A 13,208-nucleotide genomic window follows, 5' to 3' on the forward strand; every position below is an offset into this window, starting at 1 on the left:
ATTACATGTGACATTTATATAGCAAAGGACCAGTGTACACTCATTGTCATGGTTGAACAGGTGAAGGCTTTTGATCTAGTTGACCAAGACATCATGGTTCAAAGGTTATCTTATACTGGCTTAGACCTCACCTCTACAGAAGTTTCAATCCATTGGTCTGTTCCATTGGTTCATTGGCGTGACATTGTGCAGCCTGTAAGGCTTGCCTTTTTGCAGCTGACACTTTTATTTTACATTTGATTTTCTGTAGAAGATATTGCATAAAGTTGTGGTTTGCAGTGTCCAAAATAAAGACTGCATGCATTTCAGTCACAATGAAATTCTTCACAGCAAAGAACTCCTCTAGATGGTACAAAAGTAGAACATTTTATTACAGGTGTCTCCTTGGATAATTATTAGAAATGTGATAATATCATACACAGTGTAACAATTGGGTTTACTCTGTTATATTTAGATAATTGCACTCACACCAAAATATATTGCTCAAATTACCTGTTATTAAATATGTGTATTATGACTCTACCACTGTTTGTGCAATGTAAGTACACTATGCCAGTACATTGTAAGTAACTGGTATAAAATAGTTATAGTAATTAGGTTGTGTTATATTTTCAATATCACAAAAACAGACTATAAGACTATACAAATAGTATAAATATCTCCAAGAATCATTTGTCACATCAAACTGTATGGTACCGTTTTAAGAAAGAGAGAAAACGGAGCGAGTAATAATTTTACAGTTCACTGATGTGAAATAGACTCTGGTAAATAAAATACATCCCTGCACGTTTCTGCACTTTATAAATCTGCCAGGACCCGAGATAACAATCAACCCTCAAATCCCAGAGTATGTGCTCTCTTGCAGCTGATGGAATGGCATTTTCACAAGACAGTCACCACTGCTGCTATAATGTTTTCCAGCTAAAAATAAAAGCCTGAAGGGGGTCTTTGTGTAGCATTGTAACAGCTCTCATCACCTGTTGGTCAGAAGTGATTATGACCTAATACATTTAGAGAAATATAAATATACTTTCATATTATATTTTTGATAGCTGAAATGCAACATATTGTAGTTATTAAATAGATGTACGGTAATGTGGCTTAAGTGCATACAGTACTGTATGTCTACCGCAAACAAATAGCCCTGTACAGAAATTCTACACCGGGAACATTTTTCCAGTCTTAAAAGCACAGTGGAATTTCGAGCATATATTATTTGTTTTCTATCTTTAGTAACTTATGTTCCTCAGGGTAAAAAACAATAACAGCTGGTCAGTAGGTCATACATTCTGTTCCCCGATTTCCATACTGAACTCAAATTGAAATATTCACGGTTAGAACAGTACAGTATGTGACTTTTCCTTAAAACATGTGATTGTAACCTCTTTTTTTGTTAAAGGAAAATTAAATTCCTGTGCAAAGCACACATTTTGAAACATGAGGGAGATCAAGTGTTATGTTTGATTACAGGTTAAAATCAGCCTCTGTAGGGTTTAGGTAAATAGGTATGCATTGATTTTTCATGGTGACTTAAGAACACAAGTATTTACATCAAAAATGGTTTGAATATGAAATGAAATATGTGTCCTTTATTAAATAACAAACCTTGAGTTGAATTGAAAGTATGGGCAATGTAGCAGATAAGCCATGCTATATTAAAGGGGTGGTAGTGTCAGTGAAAAGCTGCCTTTCAAGTATACAGGTTATTCTTCAGAGAGCTTTTAAAAATCTTGCGTGGCTGTTTTGGGTTTGGCTTAAACTACCAGTCACAATAAATGTCAGAGATTATACTACAATAGACACAAACTGGAAACTGTTAAAATTCTTTAAGTGAAACTTTGAAACTCTTGTTGTCAATAAAGATGACATCTGTCTCTCATTCTGCCAGCTGCACATAATTGTCATGTGTCATACTTTCTTTTCAACTGTCAGTAGTCGGCAAAATAAAAGGGTCACCACCATGAAAGCTCTGTCATTTATCACTGCTACTAGAACTGACCTACACAATGAAATTACTCCAGAGAAAGACACAAACGTAATGTCGGTCATTAGAGACTTCTATTAACCATGTCTCCATAAGTCTCTGTAACGTTGGGCAATATAAACATGTCAAGTATGTTCAAGGGAAAGGATTCTGGACTATGAGTTTGTGTAAAGATCCTCTGTAGAATAATGTTGCAAAACAGACTAAATGTTTTTAATGGAATTTAATTAATAAATGTACAGTAATACAAAAAAAAATAATAGTTCAAGTACACAATCTGATATTGGCAATGTGCACTATGAAGTTAGTGTTACAAAACTACCTGCAGTGTTTATCAGAAACAAGTTAGTCATTCTTCTGTGAGTACTGTTTTCTTGTGGACTGGCTGAAACTAGTCAGTCATAGAAAGTATTGGAGATTATACCACATCAGACACGAATGGGAAACCTTTACAGTTCTAAAGGTTTAAGTGCTGCCTAACTACCTACAGTGTTTATAACACATGCATTGAGAGAGAGAATTGGCCTTATAAACATCCCAGTGCATCCAGATCATGCTCCCTTCTGCAACGATGCTTGTTTTATTGGAGAGAAATGGAAAGACCAGCTTTGTTGCAGCAGGGAGCATGATGAGTATTAGATAACACATTTTTCTATTTAATCAAGTTTTACCTAAATTTATGGTAGTGTGTTTGAAGTAATGGAAGACGTACGACTTCTGGAATTATTTGTTGTAAGTTTAACGTATGAATTTATTTGAAAATTGTGTTTTAAAAATATAAAATAACATTTGTTTGGTGATACAGTGAGTATGTCTCTTTCTTTTATTTCTGTCTCTGTGAGATTTAGAGTGTCTGAGTTCAGAACTCAAGAGGAGATTGCAGCACTGCTAAGTGCAAATGGGTTCACGGCTTTTGTGGTCTGCTGCTGAGTTGAGAAGTGATGCGAAAGACTTTAATTTTCTGCTCTTCATCTCCTAGCTGACCCGGGTGCCGGTGGAGTCATGTGGACAGTATACAACCTGCAGCAAGTGTCTTGGCTCTGGGGACCCTCATTGCGGATGGTGTGTTCTTCACAATACGTAAGGAAAATATTTGTTTTCTAAAAGAAGTGACACACACAAAATCAGTCATAACAGAGAGTGTCATTTTTGGCCTCCTGTAAAAACTATTTTGTTTGTCATTAAAAAAAATGTATTATTAAACTGCTAATTCAATGAATGTATTTCATATTTGTTTGTTAAAAATAACTTTGATTTAATGTCTTTAGTGTCCAAAATAAAGAAAAAAATACCTGGATGCAAAATGTGGTACAACTGTACAAACAGCATCTTGCAAACAACCATTTAGTGTATGCATAAAGTATTCAGAAACATGGCCTAACTGCAGCACGCTCTCTAGACTGACAAATGATTTCAAGAACCCTGTAGTAACTTGAGGAAAACATGACAGAGCAGTCTAATTACTAAGCAATTTCTACTATAAAAGGATTTCAGTGTTAAAGTAATTGATTCTTCTGAAAGCCCCCACTTCAACTAGGAGGGCATTTTGCTGTAGCTTGGTCCTCTGAGAGCCCTGGTGACTGCCTTGTGATCCATGGGTACCTTCTGATATTAAGTTCCTGGTGAGAGGCATGGTGCCAAGACCCTTGGATAGGTTTCCACAAATCCCTGTCCTCATTTCTCAGCTGGAAATTCGATTCCATTGAGCAAGAGCCACAGAGCATTGATTTGGATCCTGCTTATGCTGAGACTAGAGGAGCTTCAGGTCTCCCGTTGCCATAACGATTATTTCTCTCCTCTAACCTAGGTTTGTGTCTGAGAGGTGAGCAGGATTCTGTGGGTATAGTGAATTACTAAGTCAGTATAAATTGAAAACGGGAAGCTAGTCCTCTACTGTGGCATTTGGGGACCAGGGGTAGGCTAGGTTATGAAATGTAGAGCTGGCACAGTGAAAATGCAGTGCCTATCAGGGAAGGGTAGTAGCAAGGTTAAAGGAAAAATTTAAAGTTGTATCAGCAAACTAGAACATGAGAACACACTGAAACCTCCAAGTTCAAGAGCAGCTGCTGTTGCTGCATTTGAAAATTGTATTTATTGCTTTATTGGAAGGGTCACTACCTTCGTGGGAGTAAAGTGTTTTAAACCGGATAGCTCTAGGCCTCACCGCTAATAAATCTCACAGGAATTGAGCCTCAATTCAGGGAGTCACAATAGGCCAGTTTACATGTGTGGTTATTTCACGTGAATCGACCATACACGTGAAACTTGGCAGGGAAAGCTTGTGAAAGTCTCAGTATTTTACTGTCTCTTTAAATTCTCTATTTCTTGAGATTCCAGGAAAAGCTTGTGAAATCAACACCCACTTCCACATGTAAACACTTGCTTCTCATGAAAATGTTAATTAGCTCATTCAAGTCCTTTCCTAAAGCTGCTATACATGTCACATGGGAATACGTAAGTTACCATGGTCCAAAGATGGCAGCAGGGAAATTAATACTTCATTGCAGTATTTCCTTTATGAGATTGATATTGCTCCGACTCCCCTAGAACTTTGCATATTGCTAGTCATGCACAGATCTAATTGTGTTTGTAAAGCACCATACAGATTGTATTTACCAAGTTTCTGTTTAAAACTATTACTAAAAATGTTTGGTAAACTGCATCGTGGGCTTGTGAATTCAGGTGGTTACAGCTACTTCAGAATACACTTGCAAATAACTTGCCAAGCAACTGTCAAAACGTCTTTATTGTAAAGTAAGTACTATGTTTAAATGTGTATGACTATACTCCAATGCAATTTCTCCTAGTTACTTATGTCTGAACAAAACTCGTGTCCATCCTCCACTTATGTCCGCTGGAGCGTTGAAGAGGCTCTGGTGTTAATATCCGTAAGGAAAAAGGATATGATTTGAGGCAGCTTGATACAATGCACAACACGAGCATTGTTTAACCCACTCTCAATTTAAAATGTAGTGTGGAATTTTCATGACTTATTTCTCGGGAATCAACAGTACTACTCAGTATTCCAATTCTTTATTAAGCAGTGCAGTCATACAAGGACAGTGCAAATGAGGATGCTATATTTCTTATGAAGAGATACCAGACAAGCTAATGAAACAAACATGTGATACAAAATAAGTACGTCGTCGGGCTACAAAGATAAAGATAGTCGTGCATCTCCACTAGCAGGACCCTCTTCATATCGCTGTTGTGCAATTCTTGCTGGAGGCTGCGGTAGCTGTTCCTCTGCCTGCCTGAGCATCTCCTTATGGTCCTGGCACAGATTGTGCAGGATACAGTAGGCTGTAATGATTTGGAGAACAAGCTCAAGGTTCATTTTAGTGCGCTTCAGTAGTATCTGCACCCTCCCTTGCAATAGCCCAAACACCTGTTCAACGACCGCTTGGATTTGACCCCCACCCCCACCCCACACACAGATGATGTGTGAAAAGCAGTGTGACCAACACAGTATAGCATTGTATTAAAAATGCAGGCATTATCCGTCAGCAAAACTGATCTTTAATAAACATTTACTTCAAACACAATGACACTTTCTCCTGAAACTGTTCTCTGCTCATGTAAACAGTATTTGGGGGACTTTCATGGTTAACGGCACGAGAATCTGTGTGGGCCGTCAGCATGGCTAATTTAAACCTGTCCCCCCTCCCCACCAACATTTGCATAGCGATTGGGGGAAAAGTAGGCATTCTAAAGGGAAATGAGAGGCTTTACATGTAAACACAAAAATGCACCATGTCCACATTTATTTCATGAGAAAGAGATGTCTCAAGAAAAGCAAACAGTCATAACTTGGCCTAATGTCTATTAAAGCATCAATGTTTTGAATCATCAAAACTGTAGAAACACAATAACCATTTAAGTTCCCAAACACTGGAATTGAATGTGCTCCAGTCCTTTGATCCCAGGGAGAGTGATTGGATGTAACATTACTGTCACTCAGTGGTCTCAAATTTCTTTTTTAAACTTACTGTAATGATGTAATAATGTTATTGGGTCACACAGCAACTTCCATGTGAAACACAAATATGAAATAATTGCCAGATCTCAGACACACAGGAACATTTATTCATTTTAAAATTCATGTGAATATAAATTCTTTGGTTAACTGGAGTTGACAGAAATTGTCCCTTAGCCTGCAGTCCAAAAAAAAAAAAACAGTGTCAATGGGAAAAATGCTTGTGTGTCCACTTGCATGTTGAGGCATGGGTACAGTTAAGATCAACAGGATTAGTGTCTGAAAATTGGATAATGATGAAACAATAAATGAAACCGTCTAGCCTATCGTTATTGGAAAGAGTTCTACACATGAGTGGCTCTGCCCAGATTGTTTTACATGGCCCAGTGCCCAGAGTCCGGAATAACATCTATGTCTCATCTAAGCAGGCAACATGATATGCTTTACAAAGCTCTGCCGAATTGATTGGCCCTTGGTTTACCTTTTCCAAGTAAAAGTCTTTAGAATAGTTAATAGACCTCAGGTAACCCTAGACGTCCTTTTAGGAAGGCAGGTTCATGCACACTCTTGTTTGTTCTCTTTTTGCCTAGCTATTTTTACATAGAAAATAACCCCCTTTTCTTCGTCTGTACTATATCTGTGCGATAAAGTACTGATGTGTACAGAGTATAATAAAAACAACAGCAATAATATATAAACACCATAGATAAATAACAGTAAGGGAAAACAGAAGACTTGTAATATTAACAAGTACTCTGTTTGTGATTTGCATGTAAAGTTTTGATTTGAACTAGACTTCACACCGCACATCAGCTACATCACATTCGTATCCTTATAAATGACTTGTGGATTTGTTTTCTTTGTCAAATCCTCATATGAATTGGATAATGAATCGATTAAAAGGATGATATCATAGAAGTGTTTTAAATACATACATTAATTTAACATTAAATAGGACAGATAGGAGAAAATAATATCAATAGTAATCATATAGTGACAAGCAGGGCTGTCAGTGTATGGCAAACCAAATTATCATTTGGAGATATCTCAAATTGCATTTTAAGATATCTTGAAATATTTAGAGCTTTGTAAAACATTTTGAGATATCTCAAATTGAATTCCAGGTATCTGTAATTGTGCAGTTAATATATCTAAAATTAATTTAAATATATCTGTAAATCAATTTGAGATATCTAAAAATGAAATAGATATCTCAAATTGATTTACAGATATAATTTAAATACTATGGAAACCATATTGTGCTAGCATGGCTTAAAATGACGGTTTAAAAGATATCTATCTCTAAACTTCCTGTTCATTTAAAGATATCTGTAAATCACCTGAAGATATCTTCAAATAGCTTCCTGTTCATTTAGAGATATCTCTAAATCATGTAGATATATCCTCAAATAACTTCCTGTTCATTTGAAGATATATTTAAATTGACAGGAAGTCCATTGAAAACATAAAGCATTTTCACAGGAAGTCATTTCGAGATGTCTTGAAATGGCTTCCTGTTCATTTGAAGATATCTCCACATGATTTAAAGATATCTCTAAATGAACAGGAAGTTATTTGAAGATATCTTCAAATGATTTAGAGATGTCTTTAAATAATTTAGAGATGTTTTTAAATAAACAGCAAGTTATTTAGAGCTCTCTTTAAATGATTGAGCAAGTATTTTAGATATCTCATTTAAAGCTCCATTTCAAGATATCTGTAAATTTTGATGTCTCTAAAAGTATTTTAGATATCTGAATTATTTTGAGATATCTTTAAATATTTGAAGATATCTTCAAATATTTAGAGATATCTAGAAATGATTTAGAGATATCTTCAAATATTTAGAGAGATCTATAAATTAATTTGAGATATCTTTAAGTGATAATTTGGCATGCCATAGTCAGTATGCACACAGTGGGATTCATTTACTTGTTAAATATTGTGGGCAGAGAGAGGATGAATTTTGCTTAGCAAATTACATTGTTTAAGAAGCAGTACAATTTAAGCTGCCTGAGCAAATTAACAGTTCTACACTTCTGTATTATAGTGTTAAGGATTGGTTAAGTAAAGGAGCAAAATGTAAAAGGAGAACATAAACTAACTGGATGGTAAACAAAGAAATTAAATAATGTAACGTGTTTGGGATTTAAAAACTAAAGATGAGTTAATTGATAAACTACTAAATGATAGCTATGTGTTAAATAATGGAGACTAAAATAATTAAATCTGGTTCAAAATAAATATGCCTTGTTTAGCAGAGATCATACATGGGGGCAATAGGACCCAGTAGAGGTTACTGGAGTCAGGACATTGAACTTTTTGAAAAGGTATTTGCATTACGATTTTGTTTTTAAGCACTGGCACGCTAATTTTAATAAACCAAAGAAGCAAAAATGAAAACAAAACCTAACTCAGTTTTGGAGCGCTGACTACACAAGTTGGGAACCTTTCTAAAATAGGACAGCCAAGCTGTTTACCTGTTCAAACAAAACACGATACAAAACAAAAACACACAGCTTTGTTCAAATAACACAACAAGGCTTTCACACTACCTTATTACTAACGATTGACCACACTTGTCAACCGCAGTTTCCACACAGCAGCCCTGAGAAGGCTGACTGCTTTCTTTAAATACCGTGTACCTGGCTCTAATTTACAATATTAGCCAGGTGCAGGTGAGTATTAAACAATAAAATAATAATTAAACAATAAAACAATTAAACCAATACATGTTTTTAGGCAGGAAGGATGTGTGTGTGTGTGTGTGTGTGTGTGTGTGTGTGTGTGTGTGTGCTCGCGCATGCACATATGTCATCATTATCTCCAGTCGCTTTCAATCCACTGCTGGCTGAAAGCCTCCCCAATATTCTTCCACAAAAGCCTGTCTGCTGCGTCAGTCATCCATGTTGCTCTGGCGTGTTTCCTAATTTCATCTTGCCAGTGTTCTATGGCAGCCTAAAATCGTAACCCGGTGATTCTTAGCACCCTCTGCCTTCATGCCTAACCAGCCGCTGCCTTGGTCAGCGTCAATCCACCCTCCGGGGAAAGAGGGCCATGGGGGTTGGCCTTAACTCACCACGGTGGCCAGATGGGTTGGTGAGTGCCCTTTCCACTCCGGCTCAGTATGTCACTCAAGCTTTCACAGTATAGTTGAACCTGCCAGAGTCAGGGGACCCCGCAGTACTTCATCATGAAAATCCATTTTCATCCTCTTGCCACTGAGACAATTTGGTCTTTAGAAGGGGTGTGTATGTGTATATGTGTGTGTGTGTGTGTGTGTGTGTGTGTGTGTGTGTGTGTCTATATATATATATATATATATATATATATATATATATATATATATATATATATATATATATATATATGAATCAGTGCTTGGAAATTCTGGCCTGTGATTGGTTAAAACCTCATCATAGGAGCAAAAATAGATTGTGACATGTGATTGGTTCACATCACTGTCAGTCCTGCCCCTTTTCAAAGGAACACCCTTCATTTCCACTCCTCACAACAAGAGAAAATAGCGGAATGTGAAAAACTGCTGAACAGCAAGCAATTTTTTGACTTAACAGAAAATGAATTACAAAACATACTACAAAAGGAAGATGCTCCAGACACTAAAATGGTGATTTTAAAACATCACTCTCACTGTTTTCTGACTTTCTAAAATTCAACTCGACAATGTAAGCTTTGATAACTATGCGGTATGAACTTCAAAAACATTTTCTGTTATTTATGTTTATTTATTTACTTATGCAGTATCAGCTGTATTTAAACAAAATACAGTCATATTTACTATCCAACCTCGCCTTGACTGATTCATATATTAAATATGTCCTGCAGGCTTAGCCATAGTGGCAAATGAAATGCCCTTCAAGAAGACTGTCGTTACCTCCTGCGACTTCGTGCATTATAGCTCCCTGAGGGTAACAATAGTCTTCCTCCTGGTCTATAATTTTCCACTGTGGCCCTCTTCTCAGTCCATATATATATATATATATATATATATATATATATATATATATATATATATATATATATATATATATAGTGCTGTGAAAAAGTGTTTGCCCCCTGTTTGATTTACTGCATATTTTTCACATTGAGTTTGGTCAGATCTTTTTGTGGGTTGTAGTAGTATATAGAGGGAGTCTGACAGAAAAAATGACACCAAAGTTTTGGGCTTCTTTCATTTGTTTGGTGTGCAAGATAATCAAACATGCAGTCTTCAGGTGTGAAAAAGTTATTGCCCCCCCTAGTTAACTCATTACTCAGCCAAATTAAAGGGATAGTTAGGGTCAGCTGTTTGAGTACTTTGGTTAACAATCAGGCTTGATTTGGGCCAGCCCTGCCTAATATAAATCTGACTAGCTTTGGCCCTTCCCATCAGAGTGAAATTGTTAGCACACAGGTTCTAGAGGCACATCATGCTATGATCAAAAGAAATTCCTTAAGACCTCTGGGAAAAAAAAAAAAGTTTTTGATGCCTATCAGTCTGGAAAGGGTTACAAAACCATTTCTAAGGCTCTGGGGCTCCACCAAGCCACAGTCAGAGCCATACTGTCCAAATGGAGAAAGTTTGGGACAGTAGTAAAATCATCTTCCCAGGAGTGGCCGTCCTGCCAAAATCTCTCCAAGAGCAAGGTGTAAAATATCCAGGAAGTCACAAAGAACCCTAGAACAACATACAGGGATTTGCAGGCCTCTCTAGCCTCGGCTAAGGTCGGTGTTCATGACTCCACCATCAGAAAGACACTGGGCAAAAATGGCAGAGTAGCAAGGCGGAAACCACTGCTCACTAAGAAGAACATGAATGTTCGTCTCAAGTTTACCAAAAAGCACCTGGATGATCCTCAAGAGTTCTGGAACAGTGTTCTATGGACAGGTGAGTCAAAAGTGAAACTTTTTGGCCAACATGGGCCCAGTTACGTCTGGCAAAAACCAAACAATGCATTCCATAGTAAGAACCTCATACCAACGGTCAAGCATGGTGGTGGTACTGTCATGATTTGAGGGTGCTTTGCTGTATCAGGACCTGGACGACTTGCCGTCATTGAAAGAGCCATGAATTCTGCTCAGTATCAGAGAATTCTACAGGAGAATGTAAGGCCATCCGTCCGTGAGCTGGAGCTGGAGCTAAAGCTGAAGCACAGCTGGGTCATGCAGTAAGACAATGATCTGAAACACACAAGCAAGTCTGCATCAGAATGGTTGAAGAACAAGAAATTTAAAGTTTTGGAATGGCCTAGTCAAAGTCCAGACCTAAACTCCATTGAGACGTTGTGGCAGGACCTGAAACGAGCAGTTTGTGCTCAAAAACCCACAAATGTCACCAAGTTGAAGCAGTTCTGCATGAAGGAGTGGGCCAAAATTCCTCCATGGTGCTGTGAGAGACTGATCAATAACTACAGGAAGCGTTTGGTTGCAGTTATTGCTGCTAAAGGTGGTGTAACCAGTTATTGAGTCTAAGGGGGCGATTACTTTTTCACACAGGGGCATTGGGTGTTGCATAAAATAAATAAATTAAATAAGTATCAAAATTTTGTGTTATTTGTTCACTCTGGGTCCCTTTTATCTAGTATTACATTTTGATTGAAGATCTGATAACATTCAGTGTCAAAAATATGCAAAATGCAGAAAATCAGACAGGGGGCAAAAACTTTTTCACGGCACTGTATAATCAGAGAAAGGAAATATCTTGCTTTGCTGGGGTTGGCAGATTGTTCCTTGATTTAGTGTTGTTTGCACTGCTCCATATTGGGTCACAATGTCTGTATATGTGTGTTGGTGCAAATAAGTAAAATCCACAGTATCTTTAAACCTTGCTTCCCCATAGTCCTCCAATGAACTGGATATGATTTGATGAAAAAGTATATATTTACCCATAACCCTTCAAAGACCTAGATATGATTTGATCACAATTTGTATAAGGTAAATAACATCTAAAGACATCCATGGGTGCTAGGTTGTGCAGCAGACTAATGCATTGTTCACATTATTCGTCTATGGAGGCTTTGGTTTAAGGCCAGCTCAAGTCGAAAGTAATGTATGTTTGGTGGCCTCAGTTTGGGCCCCTATGGACATTTAAACCAACACACAATTCAACACAATTGACAGTCTCACTCTTCTATGGACAATGGCATGGGGTATTCAGGCCAGAGTGGAGGTGTACTCGCAGAGCTCTGTGAAGAAGTATGCTTGGCACCTCCTGGTATCTTTCTTGGGTGTAGCCAGCGCCAATGTCCCTCATAATCTTATTCACAACTACCATAAAAATAAATGTAAATGTGAGTCTAGCGATTGTGGTAAAAATACAGGCACTATATTTCCTCACTGAGCTGTATAAGACTGCCTCTTTAATCCACACACACACACAGCTTGCCTCATTGGATTACAGTGTAGTGCAGTGGCACAATCTGCAGTCTCAAATCTATCCCTTCTTAGAATCAGAAAGCTACAACAGGACAGCATTTAACGTCATCAGGAGTGTGTGATAGCTCCACTGGAAAGGTCAGACTCTTGTGTGTAACACTGACTACAGCAATCAAAACAGCCCTCCATCCATTTCTTATTGATTTAAAACATTAAAAAAAAGGCTTCGATCGCCATTTTCAGCAAGGCGGTTGGAAGTGATTCGACTCCCCTCCACACAGACAGACACAAATAGCCTGTTTTATTCAGGTAAGCTCTTTGGAGTCAGTGGAGTGATTTCTGTTTAGGAAATATATTATTAAATGTGTATAGAAATAGTTTAAGGGTCAAATGTTTTTTTTTTTTTTGGTAATAGCTGTTATTAGAACCTTAACAAAGTCACATTTTATTAGACCCAAATGTTTTGGTAACGTGTTTTGCACGCAGTAAGCCCCTTTACTGCATGCTTTGTAGAGCTGTTGTATTCACTAACAAGTGGCAGGCAACCTAACATGGGGGGAAAAAAGCGTGTGGAAAAAATACTGCGTCGGAGTCATTTAAATATAATAAATGTTAATGTGTGGAAATTTATGCAAATCACGTCACAAAATACCATGAGGGAGGCATTTGATATGCAAACCATATTCACTTAAAGGCACTAACTTTACTAGGTGCCTCAGCGTGTGTTAAAAGTACCACTTATTGAAACCAGGCAGTGTCACAGAACCAACAGAAGAGCTGGAGAGCGAGAAGAGTCAGGGAGAGAGTATTTCAGACCAGGCAGGCATTACTAGGGCTGTGTGAGGAGGAGGTAATAACTAGATACAGATTGAG

At 37.5% G+C, this 13,208-nt stretch overlaps 1 protein-coding gene across 3 annotated transcripts in view; it reads left to right on the forward strand.

Annotated features, from left to right (window-relative positions):
* Positions 1-13,208, forward strand: part of LOC121318240 (plexin-A4-like) — a 239,976-nt gene that overhangs the window by 123,713 nt on the left and 103,055 nt on the right. For all 3 annotated transcript variants that reach the window (XM_041254697.1, XM_041254698.1, XM_041254696.1), the window contains exon 5: positions 2,964-3,064. In XM_041254697.1, coding sequence (XP_041110631.1) covers positions 2,964-3,064 — 101 coding nt within the window. The remainder of the gene's footprint in view (positions 1-2,963; positions 3,065-13,208) is intronic.

The sequence above is a fragment of the Polyodon spathula genome, chromosome 7, assembly GCF_017654505.1.
Source record: "Polyodon spathula isolate WHYD16114869_AA chromosome 7, ASM1765450v1, whole genome shotgun sequence".
NCBI lineage: Eukaryota > Metazoa > Chordata > Actinopteri > Acipenseriformes > Polyodontidae > Polyodon > Polyodon spathula.